We start from the raw sequence: 23,487 nt of genomic DNA, 5'->3' as shown, positions 1-23,487 counted from the left end.
GTTAATGAAATGAAATTATAAGTGATCATAAATTTGACATTTTCTGTCTCACTGAAACATGGGTTAGACCAAATGAATATTCAGCACTAAATGAAGCCACCCATGAAGGCTACAATTATGCACCTAGGCCAAGATTATCTGGCTAGGCAGGTGGGATATGTGTAATCTACCAAAATACCCTAGATATCAGTCAGAAACAATGTGACACTTTCACTTCCTTTGAGGTCCTTTCCATTCACATTACAAATCCGATCACAAAAAAGAATGCATTTTCATTGTTTAACATTTACAGACCACCAGGGCCCTACTCTGAATTTTTAAAAGAATTCAGTGATTTCACTGCAAACCTAGCTGTGTGTAATGATAAAGTAATAATTGTAGGTCTTTTTAATATCCACTTTTAGAAGGCAGATGACCCACTGGAGAAGGCATTTACTTCAGTTCTAGACTCTGTTGGTATTACCCAAAAAGTAACAGGGCCTACACACTACTGTAGTCACACTTTAGATTTAGTTTTGACAATAGATCTTAACATAGACAGGCTTAATATCTTACCGCAAACCTCAGCAATCTCCGACCATTACCTAATTTCATATGAGCTACGTCTCAACCATGTACGTCCCCTCGCTATTCTGCAACGCGCTCAATAAAACCTTTTAGCACCCTACAATTTATAGAAAGTCTCCCAGAACTATCAACCCCAGTTTTCACTCCATCAGACCCAATGGAGCTAGATATATACCTTAAAACAAACAGTTCAGAAACTAGAGCAGAAATGGCAACAAACCAAGCTGGAAGTGTTCCACTCTGCCTGGAAGGACAGCCTTATAGAGTATAGAAATGCTCTCACTAAAGCTCGCTTAGCATATCTGGCCTCGCTGATCAAGAATAATAAATATAATTCTAGAGTACTGTTTAGTGGGATTTCCAGAATCACAGAAAATCAGGCAGGTACTGAACCAGAAATTCCAGCAATTCTCACCAGTGAAGTTTTTCTGGACTTCTTTAATAATAAAATTGAAAATATTAGACAACAAATCTGACCCACAGTATTAAATCCAACTTTGCTGATATAGAACAAAACACAGTTGTAGAATAAAGGCTGGAAACTTTTTACCCACTCCCACAGCTAGAACTAGAGAAGTTTATCTCCTCCACAAATGGGAAAAACCTGCACACTCGATGCAATTCCCTCAAAATTACTCAAAGAAGTACTGCCAGTTATTATAAACCCTCTTTTAACTATAGTAAACTCATCCCTTAGCCTGGGCCATGTACCCAAAGCCTTTAAACTAGCAGTTATCAAACTCCTGATCAAGAAACCAAATCTTGATGTTAGCGTATTGTCAAATTACAGGCCTATTTCTAACGTTTATATCTAAGAACTTAGAAAAAGCTGTGGCCCAACAACTTAGTTCATACCTACATAAGAACCATATATATGAAAAATTCCAATCTGGATTCAGGCCACATCACAGCACTGAGACAGCTCTAGTTAAGATAACGAATGATCTTCTTCTTCCCTCTAATCAAGGCTACGTATCCCTGTTAGTGCTACTTGACCTAGAGCAGCTTTCGATACAATAGACCACAATATTCTCATAGAAAGGCTTGAATACATGGTTGGAATCACAGGGACAGCCCTATCATGGTTCAAATCTTACTAACAGAATGTTATCAGTTTGTCAGTGTAAATAATTTATCTTCCAATTATTCAAAAGTAAGATTCGGAGTTCTACAAGGCTCTATTTTAGGACCATTATTATTTACACTATACATGTTACCGTTAGGCACATTTATAAGTAACCATGGCATTAACTTTCATTGTTATGCCGACGATACACAACAGTACATATCAGCCAAGCCTGATGACAAATACAGATTAAAGAAAATAGAGGACTGTGTAAAAGACGTGAAATGCTGGATGCTACGGAACTTCCTCCTACTAAACAGTAACAAAACAGAGGTTCTCCTTCTGGGTCCAAAATTGGCAAGAAATAAGCTACCAGATTTAATTTTAAATCTCGCAGACTTTCCAGTTACACCTGGCTCAGCAGCAAAAAATCTTGGGGTTATAATTGATTCAGATTTATCATTCGATCAACACATAGGACAGCTTTTCTACATCTTCGTAACATCGCCAAGATAAGAAATGCCCTATCCCTGCATGATGCAGAAACACTAGTACATGCCTTTATTAATTCTAGGCTAGACTATTGTAATATACTACTATATGAGTAGGAATATAAGCACTCACTAAAACTAGAAAATTTGATCATATCAGTCCAGTGCTATCATCACTTCATTGATGCCTGTTAAATTTTTTTCTTTTATTCACATATAAAGCCTTACATGGGCTCGCTCCTGAGTACCTGCAAGACCTTATTTCCTACTACAAGCCATCATGACTACTCAGATCCCAAAGTGCTGGCTTATTAATAGTTCATAAGGAGTCATAAGGCTGCAGCTGGGGGAAGAGCTTTTTCTTATAAAGCCCCCAAACTCTGGAATGATCTTCCAGAAAATGTTCAGGACTCAGACACAGTCTCAATCTTTAAAACTAGGCTGAAAACTCACTTGTTCATTTTAGCTTTTGGTATGTAATGTCCCCCCTAGACAAAGGGGATCGATGGACACAGGGAATTATAGTAAACTGAGGCGCTGGTGCTGTCGTCCCGCTGCTCGCACGCGGTCATTCAGTGTTGTGGACGGTGGAGTGGAGGGATGCCAAACTGTTTCAGAGTGCTCTCGTGTCTGTGTCTCCCTCTGGTTCTCCCCTTTTAGTTAAGCTGTTACAGTCAGATCTTCCAGAGTCATTAGCCACGCTCTAGAAATGTTCACATTCCCTGTTTTAAGTACAAACAGAATAAAACTAATCCCATGTCCCTGAGTATACGACTGCCCACACGTCCGGCCGGACACTGAAAGATGACTGACTGTCAAGCTCTAGTGCTACCCGCTTCAGATCAGCTGCCCATGCCCCAGCTACCGCCACTGATGAGCCTTGGTTCCTCCCAAGCAGTGGTGGACAATAACTAAATAAATGTAATTAGTTACTGTACTTAAGTAGTTTTTTTCATATATCTGTACTTTACTTAAGTATTTCCATTTTGGGTGACTTTTTACTTTCACTCCACTACATTTCAGAGTCTAATATCTGACTTTTTACTCCACTACATTTTGAGAAATCTGTCGTTCCTTTTGGTTTTTGTGTGTCTAAAATTGTAACATGTCAAAACAAAAGAACCACAAAGCATCATACCGACCCAGTGCAGCACACGGTTCAACATCCGTGCAGCAGTGTAAAAATTTGGGAGCATAAAGGTCTACCCAAATGATGGAATTAACCTAACTTTGTGTAAATAGACCACAATATAGAAATATGTACAGATATGCAGTCGTGACTGGCGTGTTTCTTTTTTTCTGAAAAAAAAACTGGCTCCAGGGGCTGCACCACACATGAACCCACATGTTGCCAGTTCTCTAAAGTCCAGTTAGCAACTTCACAAGCCCAGGTGAGGCTCCAGTGTCGTTGTGTTAACAGAGGCACTCAGGTGAGTCTTCTGCTCCCGTATCCCATGGAAGCTGAAGAAGCTGCACTGACCTGTGGGATGTACATCTGGGGTTTCCTGCAGTGAATGAGTCGATTGTCTGTCGCAAGGTCAGTGCGTCTATTACTATTACTAAACGTTTGGGGGCAGTCGTGGGCTGGAGGTTAGGGAACTGGCCCTGTGACCAGAAGGTTGCCGGTTTGATCCCCAGCACCAACAGTCCATGACTGAGGTGTCCTTGAGCAAGACACCTAACCCCCAACTGCTCCCCGGGTGCCGTGGATAGGGCTGCCCGCCACTCTGGGCAAGTGTGCTCACTGCCCCCTAGTGTGTGTATTCACTAGTGTGTATGTGGTGTTTCACTTCACAGATGGGTTAAATGCGGAGGTGGAATTTCCCCGTTTGTGGGATTAAGAAAGTATCACTTAACTATGCAAAAAACACAGCCTATACATGCAAATAAACAAAGTAGGTTTAAAAGTGATTTTATACCACTAATAAAAATGTTAAATGGCATTTGAAAAGAGAAAAAAGAAAAGTCCAGAACAAATCACAGAATGAGCTACATTTTCTTTTTTTGCAGATGACTTGGGGGACTTTTGTATGTAAATATATCTATAAAAATGTAGATCCATTTCCAGACTCAGCCTATAATAAACATCGACCCCTCATGAAATGGAGTTACGTGAGCTGTGTTTAGATACTGGGACTTTCGGATAATGAAACTGGAAGATGAAAAGTATATGTAACATTTTCTTACAGGGTTTGGGTTGTAAGCCTGTGAAAATGGCAGGAGTTATACCGAATGCTTTAAATTGTGGTCACAGATAAGGACCACCAGGTCATGTGATGTGATCTATAACTCATATGTACTTCTCTCTGGTCTCTGGGACCACAGCTTTCCTCCTTCATTTAAGGTGGCGCCACACACTGACTTGGTGCATTTGGCAGGAGTAAGTTATGTAAGGCTGCTCTGTGCTGGAATTGGGCTCTTCTCCCAGTTCAGGACTCACTATTGCACCGTTAGTGTTGTTTCACAATAGAAGCAGCGCATAGCAGGAGGGCCTGTGTTACCAGACGGAGGGGCTGGGCCAGCTCCTCAGGAATGTAAACAAGGGCAATTATAGTACTCACGGTTTCCTTTGAGGAGGAAAACCAGCTCAGCGGTGAGGAAAAAAAGGCTTTCTTTACCACAGCGATTAGCCCTGGGGCAAATTCCTCTAATGGCCCTGTTCCTCTTTCGGAGCTTCGTTTGGTTCCTTATTCACTTGTTGCCGAATCTGCGTCACAGAAACCACAGCCAACTAGTGAACGACCAACAGCTGAGCTCTGAGTTACTCCGTTATCCAAGCACGTTGCAGTACTAATACTAAAGTACTAATATTCCCCTGCTTTTAAACCCATCGCTGCTCTCAGTCACCCCTAACAGAAGTGCCTCTCTGTGGGTTTCTTTGCTGGACGCCTGCCCAGCCTGTGTTAAAGCCTGAACATGCCCAGGAAAGTGAGTCTCATTCATCCTGACCACTGAAAGCATGCCTGAACACAAGTGATGGACTGGCCTGGCCGGGAACTGAGGTAGCGCCTCCAAACTCGCTGTGTAACCGGTGGATAGACTGACTTACAATCCGAGAAAACTCTCGTATATCAAGGTTTTAGCACTGCTGAATCATGACAGCTGCAGTGACCAACCCTGTGAGCACGGACTGATGACCGGTTAGTTAAAATGTCCTTCTGTTCCTCTCATTTCTCTCCTTTACTGTCATGGACATCACTTTAGTGTGAAGTCACCCTGCTTGCATTGCGGCCTCCCCTGCCTGGAGACTTACTATCAGACCACCACCGATAGCCCAGCCTGGCTCTTCCAGTGCTAAACGATTCCCACCAAAGTCCTTCTAGATTCTCTGATCTACTTCCTCTGTTGGAAAACCATGGGGTCACTTCTTCATGTGACTGATAAGTGGCAGAAGTGTTTGTTTACTGTGCCATTAGGTTTATGGTGACCTTTTGTCATACTTTGTGCTAGGAAGAACCACCAGAACCCTTTGCCACATTCATAGGGGTGTAGCCGAGGTGGGCCGGATGGGACAAAATCCAAAATGCCCATTAAAGCCCATTAAACCCCTTTTAGTAAAACCAGTGAAAATCACCTTTATGTAAACACCGGGTTAAAAACACACCTTGAATTCATGTTTTTATCTTTCAGAGCACCTGAATGGAACGATCTCATGAAGTAAACCACGTCATTTGGTGTTTTTGAGCTACAAATCAATTGATTTGGACAATATCAGTTAATCTGTTGAGCAATTAGACCTAAACCAGGGGTGGAGCGTGAGATATGCCCCCATGTAATCAGGGGTCTGTTTGTTCCTCTGTGGGCTTAATTACATGACATTTTGTTGGTGAAGTCTCAATGAGATCATTGGTCAATTTAAGATTCAGAAAGTGATCAATAATTGAAAATACAACTTTCATTTGTTGCCATTCATAATTGTATAAATCTGGAAACAGGTGTTTTGTTTTGTTTAACGTAGGTTCTACGCATTATGTAGTGGATAGTTAGTTTGCTGCATTTTAGGCCATTATCTACTACCAGCTATGATTGACTTTGAACAGCAGGGGGCGCTACAGCCTTACAATAGCTGTATTAAAGCTACTGAAACTGGACGGCAGTCAGAGAACTCCATATCCCCTCATACACATTCAGAGCAGGTTATTTACTGGACGTTTTATCCACAGATCAGTCAGAAACACATTACAGTCATATATTAATGAAATATGTCTGACGCTGTCCTGGTATTAGCAGCTCTGCTTTGTCTTTGACTCTGAGCAGATTGACTTTAATGTGTGGGGTTTCGTGTGTTTAGGATCAAAAGCTTGCTGTTTCACTCTGTGGTAAACAACAGAACTCCTGGCCTGAGCCATTCACTGGATCCTCTGAACTACATGATCAGATGAGTAATGCCATGAACTCACTAACACTGCTGATCTCAGCACTAAAGGCCAGATCTGTCCAGGCCCAGCAGCAGCCTGAGCTTTAGAGCTGCTTTCTTTTCTCGGGAACAACATCCCGAGCCGAGCCGAGGGGAAGAGAAAAAAGGACTGGAAAGTCTCAGCGAGCCGTGCCTTATTTTGTAGGCTGAAAAGCCGAGTGTTTTGTTTTCAAACAATGAAATAGAGCTCTCCGCCTTCACCCCCTGCTCATGACGTCTTTCCTCCACCCACTGTTACAATCGTTATAGCATTACAGCATGGATTCACTCCTGCATAGGCATTCCAGCATTGAGTCACTCCTGAATATGCATTACGGCATGGATTCACTCCTGGATATGAATCCCCGCACGGATTCCCTCTGCCTGCTGATTAGTGAGGTCCAGGCACTTTGTGCTGGACGGAATGAGTGTGTAACTGAAATACTGAACCACTGCCAGAGTTAACGACTCATCTAACTTTACTGCTGCATGTCTTTCTCTCAGCGGTGCTCTTGATAGAGAACAAAGACTCAATTCACACAAACCGAAAGCTCCCGCTGGCAAGAACTCACTTGATCATTCATTTCAGAAAAAGAGATTTCATGAAGAAAACATCCATGAGCCTTAAATAAATCAAATGTGCATATAAAAGCGGCATAACCATTCTAAACCCAACAGAGTGCATGTAGGAACAATTCACAATCAGTACTGGACCAAATGAACCCCTCTGACTGTATGTCCACTCTCTCCTGGCCTGACACATCCTCGCTTGAGGCTGAAATGCGAAAACGTCAGCGTATTAACTCTGTCCAGTTTGAGTAATGACCTCTGAGGACAGACACTGTGCCCAGTCGCACTGAATCTCTCTGATGGCCCGCTGGTTGCTGGGATGGACAAAAGCTTCCTGGCAGCCCTGGAAAGATGAGGCAGTGATGCACTCGGTGGATTTCTTCTCTGAAAGCGTTTAAACTAAAACATAACTTTAAACTGACCTGCATCTGAGCTGTGAAACACTTCATCTCTGAAACGCTTTTCCTCATACACTTCGTGGATCATGACATCAAATCCTTCACCCAAAGAGCGCATGAAATGTTCGAAAATAATCCACATTAACACCAGGTTACAGATTCCCCATTTAAAGCCCAGCTGCTCGTCGGTGATGACCGTGCTTGTTGGAACAGTAGTGCACTATGTAGGGGGCACTGAGTGATGTGAGACACTGTTATTCTCTTCTCAGACAGTAAACACTGCAGGCGAGACAAGAATGGGGGGCTTTTGGAGACACTGCTAAACAGAAATGTGCTCAAAGCTTTAGTTTCGATTCACAGTTGATCTGCTGATGGTTTTTTAAAAGCTTCATTTTATATGATCATAAGCTTAAGTTAAACCAGACAACCCATGACCTTTCTTCTATTTCGAAGTCCCCACAGACGTCTACGTTAAAGTGAACTTTCCCTGCGTTCTCTAAAAAGTAAGGTTTAATGTGTTGCCCCCTGTCACCGCTATTTTCTTTCGGCATGTTCTGCAGACGGGGTGGTCATCGTCAATTAACTTTCTTACATATGTAGGTGTCCGATTGAACAGCCTGATTGATAATACAGAGTCAGGCCTACAGGAAAGCCTCATAAAGTGTGATGAGAAGCGCAGCAGGCCTGTGGTTGAGCCTCCATAATAAGTGCTAGTCCTTCACTGGGAACAGAGCCAGAGGCTCTCCACCCTTTTTCCACTCGCCGTCTGCAATGAAAGCTTTCTGCTCTTTAACCTTCCATCAGGCCACAAGAGCCTCAACGTGAGCTTTTAGTTCTTAGACCAAAACTTCTACAGGAACAAAACAGGAAACATGACTAATATAGAAACAAAAGCCACACATTACAAATCTGTAGAGTAGTTTTAGAAACCTCTCTGTCTCTGACCTGCTAGTCATTGTGGACGAAACCAGTCCTGCGTGTTCGTTGATGCAAAATAAATGAGACGAGTAGATCAGACTGAAGTGAAACAAACGGTTTTATTACAGAATTCTGGAGAGGTTACAAACAGAGAACATGCATCATGTATCTCCCAAGTAAGCTCTGACCCCTTCTCATCTGACTCCCTTCTTATAGTCGCATGACCGCTCCTTCCTTACCCAAGATATCAGTAGATTCCATCACGCCTCCAATTGTGTGTGTTAGGCCATCTCACTAATCCACATCATAAAAGTTTAAGGATGCGCTCGAGACGTGAGTGCATCTGCAAGGTCAGCTTAAGGTATTCCCTGTGTTTACCAATTCCCCCCGTTTTCCAGACAATGGCTCTGCTTATCTGACCAGATGAACCACATGTGTTGTGTGCTAATCCCAGGGTCTACTACTATTAGCTTCGAGGTATTTCCTGTTATCTGACATCTTTGTGTATTCCAACATTAGTCAGCACACAGCCTTATGTGCTGACTCTTAGCTCTTAGAATTGTACAATATAACCATTAAGCTTTCAATGCAAGACATAATACATCTTAAAAAGTAATATGAACAATACTAAGGCTAATAATTCCACAATTCCCCCTTTTGACCTTTCACCCGAAAGGTCAACATTCAGACATAACATCGTAACCTCTATATGTTGAGTTCTGACCTGCGCAGTTAATGACAAATCAAATGTCCATGCTGTGGAGCTGCCTAGGGTGTAGTCTAATTCTATTCCCCCATATCTACTAATACAACGGTCTTTGTTCGTAGTTGATCGTCTATACACCTCATATTCCCCCCTTCGTGGCTATACAGGGCCTCAAAAAACAAAAGATGAACATGAGTGCGACTACACATATAACACATTACATTTGCTTAACAACTGGACATTGTCTGGAGTGTGAGAGCGAAAAAACCTGTCAGGCAGCCAACTTTCCTGAAATATCCATCAAACAATTTGGACAGGAAAAATTCTCTCACGGTTCTCCTGCCACAAGCAACCTCCTTTATGGAACTCCAGTCCAACGTTAAAAGAAAAATTCAATATGTATGAAGGTGACTTAAGCTAATACATATGGAACCCCAAAAATAAACAAATTAAAATAATGTTCGTTAGCGGGCTAGTCGACCTATCGGACCCGACAACAAACCTAAAACCCATTCCCCTAACTCGTGAAAAGAAAAGAAAAGAAAAGAAAACATAAGACATCTGAGGTCCCAACGTATTCAAACAAAGACATATAAACACATCAATGTATCAGACTGAAACTCTTCCACATGTCGACTCCCAAGTGGTGTTGATGGTGTTGGGTGTAGACCTTCTTGTTCAGAGTCTCTCAGTCCTTTTTTATCATCCATCCATGAAGGTGTGCACCCCTTCAACGCATCCCGATTTCCAAACACTAAACCCCCTTTCTTTCTAAAAGGGAAAGAAAACAACAGCGAGTCCTTGGGAAAAACAACAGACACATCATATGCAAATCACAACTCCATAAGATAATGCCAGATCCACTAAGAATGAATATAAAATGATTAAATATTCAAAAAGAATATTCTTCCACCAGTTCACCTTCTTCCACCTCATCCTCGTCTTCATCATTAATGTTAATGGGAGTGCTGCTACCCAATTTAAACCTGTCTGCTGACAGATTTTGGCAATGCGATTTTTCAAACTAGCATTCATTTTTTTCACAAATCCCTTGACTTTATGGGTGGTAAACTGCTCCAAGATGTTGTCTAATCCCCAATTTTGCAAAATCATTCTTACTATCTTATCCACAAACTCTTTCCCATGATCTGAGGAGATCTGGAAGTCCCTATCTACCTATGACTTCTTTACACAAAATTTAGGTACTGATAAAGCTACTACCACTAATAAATATCTTTTCCCTTCAACTGGTTTTATGATGCCAACAAAAATCCACAACAACTCATGCATAGGACCCCTTGGAGTCGGAATGTGACCAGGAGGAACTATCATACCCTTCCGAACATTATTTCTCCAACAGATTGTGCACCTACCTATGACATAATCAATCTACTCCAGTAAGTATGGTGCCCAAAACCCATACGCCTTTGTGATTTTACTTCTAACTTCCCCTCTTGCAAGATAAGCTAACCCATGTGCTTCATCAGAGCATGCAACAGCTGGAGGTATCAATGATAGCTGTGATAGTTAGAGCTGAACCTGACTCAGCTATTGTTGTGATGATAGCTGATTTAGCAGAGACTGACTCTATTTGACCAAAGCCTGCTTCTTCTCCTTCTTCTTGTCATCCCCACCTGGTTGGCTATATGATCTGTATTCACACCTTTTGCCATACTTCCAAGGCCAACCACCTCTGCCAGTTTGCTCCTCACTGGTAGGGGCAACCTCTTCTGTATTTTCTCGCAAAATGGACTGTTCCATTTGATTCAAATCCGGATCATTTCCTGTAACATTTCTCCACACTTGAAGGGCTCTTGAAACATAAGCTCTCGGGTTTTCTTTCAGTCCGAGTGGCTCAATCAGAATATTATCAGGATGCGCATTTGTCGGAAATGTATCACTCAATGCTCTCTACATTCGTCCTCAAACTGCAGAAAACAGCTCTGGATCATTCACAGCAGTCCCCACATATCAATTTAGTCCAGCTTTCTGTAGAATCTCGTCCATAGCTGGAATCCCTAGGAGATTAGCTAAAAGTCTCCTGATACCTCCTATGGCAGGCTGTGTTCCCACCATAAACTCTTCCGCACAACATCAACCGGAGTAATTACATTTGACACCTTAGTTTGCTTTTTGTCTTTTTTAACAGTTCCCTTATTAACCCTTACTGTTAATTACAAATTTCTTTATTCATCAATAAATGAACACACACTGAAGATTTATAAACAGTGCTAGCTAGAATTAAATGCACTTACATCTAAATACTAATTTCTAAGTTTGTGAAAGAGTTTGTGGATAAAACAGTAGCCTCTTAGTCACCCACAGATGTCTTCACTGGAGCTCAGGTTAGGTAATGCACTGGTTCTCCACCCACAGTCATCTGGCTCTCTCCTGCTCATTCAAACAAAAGTGAGTATGACACAACTAAGAGTTAATCCCAATCCATTCTTTTAACAATGCACACATTTATACACTTATCTGTCAGCACACTGGTTATTTACGTCCTCAACTATTCTGTCCTTTCTTGGGAGCTCATCTCATTTATATATATTTTATCGACGTCTCTGAAAAGAGGTTCATAGATTTTACTTAACTCTTAGATGTCCACGATATAATCAAAGGTCCTCTTTTGTCTCCCACAGAAGACTCATTGTTGTTTATAACCATATAAAGGTAAAACAAAACATAGGACTCCTTATCCATACGACTTTTCCTCCTCACATTAATAATATTCAAATTTTATAAACATTACTCACTTTAACTAGTGATTTTAAATTTAATTGTCCTCCATATAAGATGCTCATAAATCTATTTATTTATTTATTTTAATTTTTCAGCAAAGTCCCCTACAAAGGCTCCTTAAGTTTTAACTAAATAAAGCAAATATCATTCCTTATCAATCCTCAACTCTCATAAAGTTACTCTATAGACACACAGCAGGTCAGAGAACATAAATGCTTCACCCCCAGAAAGAGAAGAGGGAGGGGTGGCGCTCAGACACACACACACAGACCCATATCTGCACACACACACACACGTCTTACTCAGAAAAGGAGGGGCTGACACACAGACGAAGTCCAGCTTCGTGTACACACACACACACACACACACACACACACACAGAGAGGGAGAGAGAAAAAGAGAGAGAGACCAATCCCCCTTTCTCTTCTTTTTTTCTCTAAGAACGAAAAACTATACAACACACACAGAACGAGCTCAGCATTTTCCTTAAAGTCGACTCATTCATACATTACTATAGCATGCTTTTGCCACCATTCACTTTTCTTTAACTTTATCTACCAAATTCCCTGGGCCCGGGGTGTTCCCCAAATTTTATCAAGCCAAATCCGACTATTTCTCAAAGCCAATTTTCACAAAGTGACTAATCTACAGATATCTTACCATTTAAGAAGCTATAGGCCTAATAATTGTTCTACCCATGCCAAGGCGTTACTTATTATGTGAGTACCATTATCTGAGTGAATTCTTTTGGGAAACACGTGTTGGGGAATCCAGTGATTGATCAACATTTTACAGACTGATTTGCTATCTTTCCTCATAGTGGGGAACGCTTCCACCCAATCCAAAAATACGTCCACGAACATTAACAGATACCTGTACTTCCTGACTGTCTGAATCATATCTGTATAATCTATCTGAATGTGTTCCCCTGGGCGATTGGGCTTAGGGAATTTTCCTACCCCTGGTTTGCAAGTTTTTTGCCACATTATTTACATTACAAACTTCACATTCTTTTACATGTGTGGCTATCATAGCGGTTAGAAATGGATGCCACCATCCTTTCAAGTTTTCCCTCATCTGTACCTTTCCTACTTGTGCCAACCCGTGAGCTTCTCCCAGCCCTGCTTTTACCAAAGTCCAGTGGGACCTTCCCAGACTAATTCACTCTTTCTACCACCTTTATCCAGCCAAATAGTCTTTTCTTCTGGGCTAGCCTGGTCCTGCACTTGCCTGAGCTTTTCTCCTGTCGGAATTGGTTCCCATGGTTCACTTCCTTGAACACCATCTGCCAACTTCGTTCTTTTATAACCTGCTGCTTCCTTTGCTGCCTTGTCTGCTGCCTCATTACCTCTTTCTACCAATGAGTCCCCTTTCTGATGTCCCTTGCACTTTATGATGGCAACCTGTTTTGGTAGTTGTATCGCTTTCTCTAGTGCTAAGAACTCTTCCTTGTGTTTTATGGGTTTGCCCGCACTGGTGAGATAACCTGTCTCCTTTCATGTGGTAGTTTGGTCTAGCAAGGTCAGCCACATGTGCTAGTTCCTGCTTTAGTTCAATGAACGCCTGCTCTAGCTCAGGTGTCCATGTCAAAATGCCTGGCGTTAGGTTATCATAGGAGGGTGGGGATACTTGGGGATACTTACCATTCTATCCAGGTTGCCATTATATGTGCACTTCAACCTTCTGACCTTTGCTATTTCCTGTTCTGCATCTGATAAGCTCTTCCTTGCTTTTCCCTTCTTAAACATTCCTGCCTTTTCATGTTCTGCCTTAGCCTCGTCTAATTCCTTTATTGCTCTAGCTGTAAAATCATTTAACGCCTGTCCCAAGGAAATCTGGTCATGGGGAGACAGTTCTTTATCCAACATCCATTTTCTCAACAGTTTCTCCGTTTCTGCCTTCACTTTTTTCCACTTTTTTTGGGTCTATCTCTAAGTCATAAACCGCTTTAGCCAAAATGATTATCTGTCTCTCCAATGTTTTCCATTGCCAATTCCCCACTCCAACTGTATTATCCAATTCTTTTCTAAATCTCTTTTACTGTATTCAGCCATGTTGATCAAAAACTGGTACTCACCAAGACGTCTTCGAAGTTTTACTTGCTCGACTCACAATGCTCAGTTGTCACCGAGCTGAAAATACTGATCAACAGTAATAGCCAATATGGTTATTCCATAAAAAACATCAAGACATTCTTAAAAGTGCTTTCCTCATAGAGACGGTACCGGTGGACAGAACTTCCATCCATGATGAGGGTTTTGCACTTTTGACCCTGTTTTCTGTAACATTTTTTACTTTTAAAAGGCATCTGGGCTTTGTGCTACATTTTCCGAGGTTAAAAAAAAAAGTTTTTTTTAGAATGTTTTACATGTTATACGCAAACAAACCCGTTCTTTGAAATACTTTAGAAAAATGATTAATATAAACTTTTAAGTCAAGTCCCTAACTCACCCCACGATTTTTAAACCTTAAAAATCTTTCAAGAATAGAGTAAAAAAAGTCAAGTTAGTACTCTACATACCCTGTGAGACAATAAAAAGGGGCAAAAACGAGGTGTGAACTCATTTCACCCTTGTTTACAATGTATTGTGGTGCAGTGGAGAGGCGCGTTATGGTGCAGAGGAGTTGAACAGTGGGCCACAGTTAGAGGGGTCTGCAAGGTTAAACTGTCCACTGTGGTTAATGAGAGTTTTGGGAGAAGAAGCTGGCTGTGCTGGCTTTGATGGTGCTGAATCTTCTACCAGAGAGGAGTGGCTGGAGGAGCTGATGTCCAAGATGAGAGGGGTCAGCTGTAATCTTGCTGGTGTGTTTCATGACCCTGCCACTGTAGACATCTGAAGTTTGTCTCCTTTTAGTGAGGTGAAGGAACCAAACCAACCATGTTTCAACATGATGACAGTCCATGTGACTGAGGATCAAAGCAAGCGTCCCACACCTTCCCTTTGTTTTCTGCTTTTCAGAGCTTCAAAAACTTGGAATCCATAAAAAAACAAAAACTTGTTCAAGGCAGTAGAAGCTGCTTATTCTTCTTAACTCTGGCTGACATCATATGATCATCTGACCCTTTTCCTTCTCCTTGCATTGACTCCTGTATGAGGAATCATTACTTCTGGGCATCTGGACAAAGCTGTCCATCTGAGGATGCACCCACGGCGCAGCAAACACACCAAGAAAGAATACTCCAAACATGATGACCAGAGCTGCAACTCCGACAGCCAGTGCTCCACACCCCACTCCCGTCTGATATCCATCGCTGTTTCCCTTCTCATAGGTGGTCTTCCATATCCAGCTGTCCTGCACATCTAAAACAGACAAAACGAATGATTTTCATTGGGTAAAGGTTTGAGATGATGGCCCAATCACAAGCCAGTAAACTTTCAAAGGTAAATAAACATTATAACAGGTACAGGTTCATTCACTTCAGTCCGTCCACTCTGCACTCAAATATCCTCTAAACGGGGGTCATTCTGACTTCTTCTGACTGCTTTCTTTTCTTTTCTTCTTTCTTTTAAAGTTATGTTAAGTTAAGTGATACTTGATCCCACAACTGGGGAAATTCCACCTCCGCATTTAACCCATCCGTAAAGTGAAACACCACATACACACCAGTGAACACACACACTAGGGGGCAGTGAGCACACTTGCCCAGAGCGGTGGGCAGCCCTATCCATGGCGCCCGGGGAGCAGTTGGGGTTAGGTGTCTTGCTCAAGGACACCTCAGTCATGGACTGTCGGCCCTGGGGATCGAACCGGCCAGCTTTCCGGTCACAGGGCCAGATCTCTAACCTCCAGCCCACGACTGCCCCACAAAAACTCTTTTCTCACACTTTCTCCTTTTTTTCTTTACCTTACGTCTTCAGGATCTTTAAAACCATTATTCTCTTGCACTGCATCACCATCAGGAAATGGAGACCAGGTTTTCTGAGAGCTGATGATAAATGATGCTGCCCCCATCAACCTTACACACCACCAAACAACACAATGTAAAATCACATTAAGGTCATACCTTGGACGGTCACTGTGTAGGTGTGAATGACGTCTTCATTCTTTTTGTCCATTACAGCATAAAGTCCGCTGTCAGATGGAGTCATGTTTCTCAGCTCTAGAGCAGATGTGAGTGATGCTCTCTGTGTGTATTCAGGTTTACACTGTAGTGACCGTCCACCCACTGTACAGATCTGACCACTGGATGCTCCAGCTGTAACTGTACTGTTATAAATCACCTCCACTGGATCTGATACATCAAACATCAGCACTAGAGACTCACCAGGCTCCATCTGAACTGTACAGTTCAAGGCTGAGGAGAAAAACAAGCATGTAAAAGATCTACTGTTATTCAGTGAGACAGAGGGCAAATCAGAACATCTGTTCACAAGATATCTAAGGAACCAGCTGTGAAGATCCTCAAGTTTGGAGATGACACCAATATGGTGGGCCTCATAGCCAACAGTGATGAGTCTGTCTACACTTAGTTTAAAGGTTCTGTGCAGGTACATTTCTTGTTCATCAAGGTACAAGCAGTGTAAATGTTCCCTCAAAGGTTCTACAGTAGATTTAAGGTCTGATTGTTTTTCCAGGTGAAAAGTTGGCATTTGTTCCTTTTCATAACCGAATGTTTTAAAACAGAGCAGTAGAATAAAAGACTGGAGGCGAGGCGGGGTGTGTGGAGTCAGTACAGCTTAGAACAGATCATTTCAGTGGATTATGGTTCAGTGATGTTCCCTGACTATAGGTACTGAGATAAAGCCTTGAGGATCCCACCCTAGTGACAAGAGGGGCACTCCAACACCACCATAAACAGCAGTGCCAATGCTGCTGGTGGTAAATCAGAACAAGTAATCAATAAAGGAACTCAGGACCACAGGGGGTGTTTAGCTTTTAACCCTCCTGGTTAGCAAGGCAGATGAATAGGTCAGTGGTGCTGCTTGCAAAGCTGCTGTGAACACATACACACACAAGCTGCTGCTAAAATGAAATTGACACAGCCGTTAGGTTTAACGGTCAGTGAAGAAAACAGATGGACACTTACGCTCAATCTTAAGCTTCACATCACAGAGATCTTCACCATCACAGTCACACGTGTACAGGCCTCTCTTAGTGAAATCAGCGTCAGTGACGATGAGAGAGAAATCTCCCTTCAGGTACTGATCATGGATCATCTGATATCCCTCCTTCACTGATCTACATGAAGTCTGATCACACTCAGCCAGAGGATCAGTGGGTTTACTGAACTCAGTCCATCTGACCAAACCAGAACATCTCCCAGAGCAGGACAGAGTAGCAGAGTCATGAAGCTTCACCTTCATTGGAGCAACAGCTGATACAGACCCTGAAAAACAGAACCAGACAAAGGCAACTTGTTTACATGTAGGAGCTCAATGAATAAAACACTTCATTATTTTCATTTGCAGAAAAGGTGAAGCTGCAAATCTTTTCTGGAAGCACAGTTAACACCTTACAATTAACTGTGTGCAGAATAAGTTATCCATTCATTTCTGTTTGATTTTCCACAGATCAACTAAATTCTTAAAAAAGATGGTTCTGAACTAAATAAAGCTGATAGGAATATGAACTGTGTACACTTACCAGCAGTGAACACAGTGATTAGTACGATCAGAACACAGTGACCTTTTCTGTGTAGCTGCATGACTGAAATACAGACACAAACCACATCAGTACTGAAGAGGAGAGCAGAGATATTGGAGGCTAATTCTTTAAAAGACACGTCAAGATCAATAAATAAGTCCCTTTTATCAAGTGGCCTGTTTAGATGCAAAGCTCAGGAGATTTGATCTCCGGTCTTCCAGCAGATCAGTTAGGTCTTAGTTCTCACTCAGTGACCTTCCTCACACAAACTCAACCACAGTGTCTTTGGAAGCTGCTGTCCAGTGTGACTACCTGCACATCAGATATCTGGACAAAACCTTTGTATCAGATCTAATAAAGACACCTGATTGGATTATAATTATTGTTTGATATTCAAAAGATCTATACAGTAGAGTAGATTGTAAAACCAAATGCATTAATATTTCCTTACTGTAAATAAAAACGAATTATAATTCATATTTTTGATTATATGTTAATTACTGGAGATTATTCAAATTTGACATGACAACATAAAAAACCCAATAAACCTGTTTACTCTAAAACCTAACACTGTAAATCCCAGTGCGTTCTGGATTGGACTCCCATGTTACTGCAGCTTCCTACAACATGATCCTCAGGGGAGTGTGGGCACCTTGCAGGGATTCCCTTATACTGACCGGTAGATCTGTGTGTAGAAGGTGGGGAGGTGGGATCCGAGAACCTGTGGGGAAAGACAGAAAAGAGTTAAGAGTTAATCAATATAAGTGAATATAACGACCAGCCAAAGGAAGCGTCTCGTTAGGTGTTTTATCTGTGTGGTGTTTTGTCCTGAAGTTGCTTTGTTATTGTTTGTTTTGTGTGCCCCCTCACCAGCCCTGGGTTTGGGTTAACCAGATGGGGCGGGGCTACGGTGGTAAAAGGAGAGGGATTCATTCAAAGAAGAAAAGAGAGAACGTAGGAAGTGTATGTGGCCTTGCGCTCTCCAGCACAAGCTAGCTGACCTTTAGTCAGACACACGCTCATGGGACCGCGTGAGGGACTGGAAGTGCCCCATCAGCTGCACTGACACCCCTTTATTTTACGTTTATTCAGCGTTTTCTTTCACTTTTCACGTGTTTGTGTGCAAACAAGAGTAAAGCCAGGAAAAAATATCAGTAAGTGGATAATAGAGAAGTAGATAAGTGGAACGCTGAGTAAAACGCCCCGACCCTCTACTCAAGACCTGTTCATCCCACTCCAACCCCCCTACTCAAGACCTGTTCATCCCACTCCAACCCCTCTACTCAAGACCTGTTCATCCCACTCCAACCCCTCTACTCAAGACCTGTTCATCCCACTCCAACCCCCCTACTCAAGCCCTGTTCATCCCACTCCAACCCCCCTACTCAAGCCCTGTTCATCCCACTCCAACCCCCCTACTCAAGCCCTGTTCATCCCACCCCCACCCCCCTACTCAAGCCCTGTTCATCCCACTCCAACCCCCCTACTCAAGCCCTGTTCATCCCACTCCAACCCCCCTACTCAAGCCCTGTTCATCCCACCCCCACCCCTCTACTCAAGACCTGTTCATCCCACTCCAACCCCCCTACTCAAGACCTGTTCATCTGTAATCAACACCCCAATTGCTACGGTCATAAATTCATGTCTCTCTTTTGGCTCACCCCCTGTGGGCAGATCATTCGTAGCCATGGCCTAAACTTCCATTGTTATGCTGATGATATTCAGTTATATCTCAGTACACCCACCCTCAGATTCCCCTCCCAGTACTCTAACTGATTGGATTTCTGATTTAAAGCTCTGGATGCAGAATAACTTTCTCATGCTGAACACTGATAAAACTGAAGTCTTACTGGTCAGCCCTAAACACTCACTATCAAAGTCCTCCAGTTTTTCAGTCAGTATTGAGGGCCTGCTCGTTAAGCCTGCACCTGTCATTAGAAGTCTTGGTGTTTTACTCGACTCATCACTTCGTTTTTATCTACATATCAAGTTCCTCACTCAGACTGCATTCCTCCACTTACGTAACATTGTTCCTGACCAAAAAAGATGCCAAAACTCTGGTTCATGCCTTCATCATGTCCTGTACTGACCACTGTAAATCCCTCTCTGTTGGTCTCCCTGTAAAGTCTATGCAGAAACTACAAGACATCCAGAGCTCTGCAGCTGGAGGTCCCACCACTTTTCTCTGAAACCCGCATTTATCTTCCTCCTCTATTTATTTACTCACACTCCATGCTCTGTGAAGCGACCCTATAATAATAATAATAATAATAATAATAATAATAATATATTCAAGTACAGCCTACAAAACTGCCCCTAGAGCTACAGATATAACGCTATAGGTGTCGAGCCAGACTCGCGTGATTAGAACCACGGTACCATGTCTGACTTGGAGCGGGTTCGGGTTGTGCTGCACCCGGGCTGAGAGGTCGAGCTGCTGCTGTCGGTGTTTTACTGTAAAACTCTCCGTATGAAGGTAAGAAGGTCAGAGGGACTCACCTGAAGCAGCTCCAGCTGGACGAGCTCGACACAGAGTCTGAAACGCAGTGGAACTTCTCAACAATAGCGGGTGGTCTCCGGACTGCAGCGTGAAAAAGGCACTGGACCAGCTCCGCCCTGGTCAGGCACCGATAAGCTCGGAGCAGCTTGGTCACGTCCTCAGAGCGTGACTGACCGACAGAAGCGACTGCTGTACTGAACTCGGATTTCTCCTCAGCGGCTCTGAAACACTCATCAACACTCATCAACACAGAGTTTTAACCAGCTGGTGAACCAGAAGCGATGAAGATCATTTCTCTGTTATTCTAAAAGCAGAGACAGTCACACGGCTGACCATCAGGATACACAACGTCCAAAAACGAGACCCTCTGCTTTTAGTGACGGCCCACAGTCAGACAGTTCTTCCAGACCTCGGTTCTTCGTTACTGCACTCACTTTAAGCCCAAATCTGACCACCAACCGGTCAGGGTCTGAAGCTGATCTTCACCTCAGTTAAAGCTACTAAAGTCACATGTCCACCTCGTACCTTTAAGCTGGAAAACCTCAGGGCTGAGAACATTTTGAAGCTGATACCAGACTGTGCTCATCAAAGCTGACCTTCAAAAATGACCTATAAACCAAACATCTCACAATATCTGTTATTAAAAACCTACGAAAGGCTTCCCTCATCAATTCTGCTGACTCTAACCATCACCCCAATATTCATCAGATATCACTGTTCTGCAGATGTGGAATCAGAACCTGTGGTACCCAAAGTTTTGAATATTTCATGGTCTGCTACCAACGCCTGGATTTTCCTGCTGAGGTTCTGACGTATATAAATGTAAAAACGGACAGTTTGGGTTAAAGCAGAGCATTAAAATGAAATTTTAAGATTTTTAAATTTGGCCATTGCACTGGTTGAGTTTCAGGTGGGCGAGCGAGCGACACACACACACACAGAGACGGATACACATATTTATAAAAGTATTCAGTCCCCCATCCAAACCACTGAATCCAGGTGTTCCAGTCACTTCCATGGCCACAGGTGTATAATCCAAGCCCCTAGGCCTGCAGACTGCTTCTACAGACATTAGTGAAAGAATGGGTCGCTCTCAGGAGCTCAGTGAATTCCAGCGTGGTACCGTGATCGGACGCCACCTGTGCAGCAAGTCCAGTCGGGAAATTTCCTCACTACTAAATATTCCACAGTCAGCTGTCAGTGGGATTATAACAAAGTGGAAGTGATTGGGAACGAGAGCAACTCAGCCACGAAGTGGTCAGCACGTAAAATGACAGAGCGGGGTCAGCGGATGCTGAGGGGCATAGTGCGGTCACCTTAAGAGTAGGGTGGAAATGAGGATCAGGTGGCACTCATTTAGGGTTGTGGTGGTGACCGTGGTAACTCAGGAGAGGCCGACCTCTGGTGGCCGGAAGAGGAATTGCTGACAAAAGGTACCTGATCTGATTAAAATATGACCAAATTTATAATGATATCAAAATTCTGTTAGCATAGACATGTTCAGTAACGTCACACCTGAGTAGCCCAGGGCTCATATGGCACGTGTGACTGTCTCACATTAACATGAGCACACATGATACACTGAAAGACCAACATTAATGTTTTATTCCTTAAACTTAAGCTTATTCCTTAAAGTGTAACAAAACCCGGGATTCGTTTTGGAAATGTTTTTAAAGAGCCAAGTAGTGATTTCTGATCATCACTTTCAGTTCAGCTCTGGACTAATAATGAATGAAGCTCAATAATTAAAGCTGATAAAGCCACGTGACTCTCTGGAGGTCAGGGACTCTGTAGAGGTCAGGGTCTCTGTGGTGATCTGAGTCTCTGTGGTGGTCTGAGTCTCTGTGGTAGTCAGGGACTCTGTGGTGGTCTGAGTCTCTGTGGTAGTCAGGGACTCTGTGGTGGTCAGGGTCTCTGTAGTGGTCAGGGTCTCTGTGGAGGTCAGGGTGTCTAGTGTTAATCCTGTTGTAATGATGTCATCTGTAGTGATAAACAGGAACTGTTCAAAGGCTAATGAAATAATTTAATGAAAACCTCTCAACAAAGTTCAACAGAGGTTTAACCGAACAATATAAGAGGTGTAGTATGTCATGTGGGTCGCCTTTGATGCTTAACTACATACAAATTATCCATATATTATAATATATAAAGTATCTTTCATTTTATTACATATATGTTAGTGTATATATGTAAAATGTTTCTTTTTTGTGTGCAACATTGAGAAACCTAATGACTTTCGGGCAGTTGAGACCAACCACTGTAATTAACACCGTAATTGTTGTTATTGTTGTTTGGCAGAGCCATAAACACAAATACAGCTCTTTTCTAAAACCTCTGACGTCTCATCATTTGTTCTCTTCTAAAAGGAGTTCTGTGGCTCCTAAACCTGAATTATCATGTAATAAAGTGTGAAGTGCCTTTTGTCTTTTTTACTTGCGTTTTATTGTGTAATTTCTAGATGGTCCCTTAGCTCTAGCAGCAGTCGCTCGGCCCATGGAAATGAAATTTCCGGCCTAAATGAAGTTCTAGCTGCTTGTCTTTGATGAGAACAACAATAATTTGATAGTTTTAACCATCTTTCACGCCCCATTGAAGAACTGTTAGAGAGAGAGAGAGAGAGAGAGAGAGAGACAGAGAGAGAGTGAGAGAGACAGGGAGAGAAAGAGAGACAGAGAGAGAAAGAGAGAAAGAGTGAGAGAGAGAGTGAGAAAGAGAGAGTGAGAGAGACAGAGAGAGAGTGAGAGATAGAGAGTGAGAGAGACAGAGAGAGAGAGAGAGTGAGAGACAGGGAGAGAAAGAGAGAGAGAAAGAGAGTGAGAGAAAGAGAGAGTGAGAGAGAGACAGAGAGAGAGAGAGACAGAGAGAGTTATAGAGACAGAGAGAGAGCGCACAAGATTAACTGCAATGACAAAAGAGTCTCATTTGAAACATTTACATCGTGTTGTCTGAATAAATGAATAAATAAATGAATAAATAAATAAATAAATAAATAAAGAACAGCTATAAAGGTAACAACACAGGATCCTGTCTTTCATCTCCATGGTCAAAGTGATTTCCATTACAGACAGTGAGCTGTCCAGCCAAACACAGTTCTAACAATGTTCTGCAGTCTTCTAGAAGAGCTTCTCCAGTTCAGACCAGTTCCTGACTGGGATGTGACTGAACGCATCCTCTGGAACCTGAAGCAGGAGATCTATGAGGACTGTACTCACACACCTTCCATAATCCAGAGATAAAAGCTCCGTTTGGGGTCAGACGTGCTGAATATGGTGGGAGATATACATCAGTCTTCTTTGGGCCCGATCCCATTTCCTCTTACCCCCTACCCCTTGTTCTTCCAGTGTCACCCTAACCCCTTACTGAGCTACAGGGCAGTGGTTGAGATCTTCCCTCTGAAATCAGACCCTCTAATAAAAGAGCATCACTCCATTAATAGCTACTAGTGCCGCTCTGTAGGCGGCCCTGCCCATCTGCAGGGACAGCAGAGGAGGGGAAAGTCCAGCTCCTCACTGCTGGGCTTTAGTTACATTTAGGGATCATATGCCTT

At 42.7% G+C, this 23,487-nt stretch overlaps 1 protein-coding gene across 2 annotated transcripts; it reads right to left on the bottom strand.

Moving 5' to 3' along the window:
* Window positions 1-9,002: 9,002 nt before the first annotated feature.
* LOC108438491 lies at window positions 9,003-20,964 on the bottom strand. 2 transcript variants are annotated; one of them, XM_017716331.2, is made up of 6 exons: window positions 19,940-20,962; window positions 18,118-18,161; window positions 17,441-17,503; window positions 16,884-17,183; window positions 15,861-16,151; window positions 9,003-15,156 (listed from the first exon to the last, which is right to left on the bottom strand). In XM_017716331.2, the coding sequence occupies exons 1-6, from the start codon at window positions 20,182-20,184 to the stop codon at window positions 14,900-14,902; spliced, it is 1,200 nt and encodes a 399-aa protein (XP_017571820.1). In that variant the 5' UTR covers window positions 20,185-20,962; the 3' UTR covers window positions 9,003-14,899. The 2 variants fall into 2 exon arrangements, with proteins under 2 accessions (XP_017571820.1, XP_017571821.1); XM_017716332.2 differs by lacking the exon at window positions 17,441-17,503 and having other exon boundaries at window positions 16,884-17,171; window positions 19,940-20,964.
* Between the last annotated feature and the right edge of the window lie 2,523 nt (window positions 20,965-23,487).

Source organism: Pygocentrus nattereri, chromosome 20 (assembly GCF_015220715.1).
Source record: "Pygocentrus nattereri isolate fPygNat1 chromosome 20, fPygNat1.pri, whole genome shotgun sequence".
Taxonomy (NCBI): domain Eukaryota; kingdom Metazoa; phylum Chordata; class Actinopteri; order Characiformes; family Serrasalmidae; genus Pygocentrus; species Pygocentrus nattereri.
The sequence above is the reverse complement of the archived record's forward strand: the minus strand, read 5'-3'. Positions and strand labels throughout refer to the sequence as shown.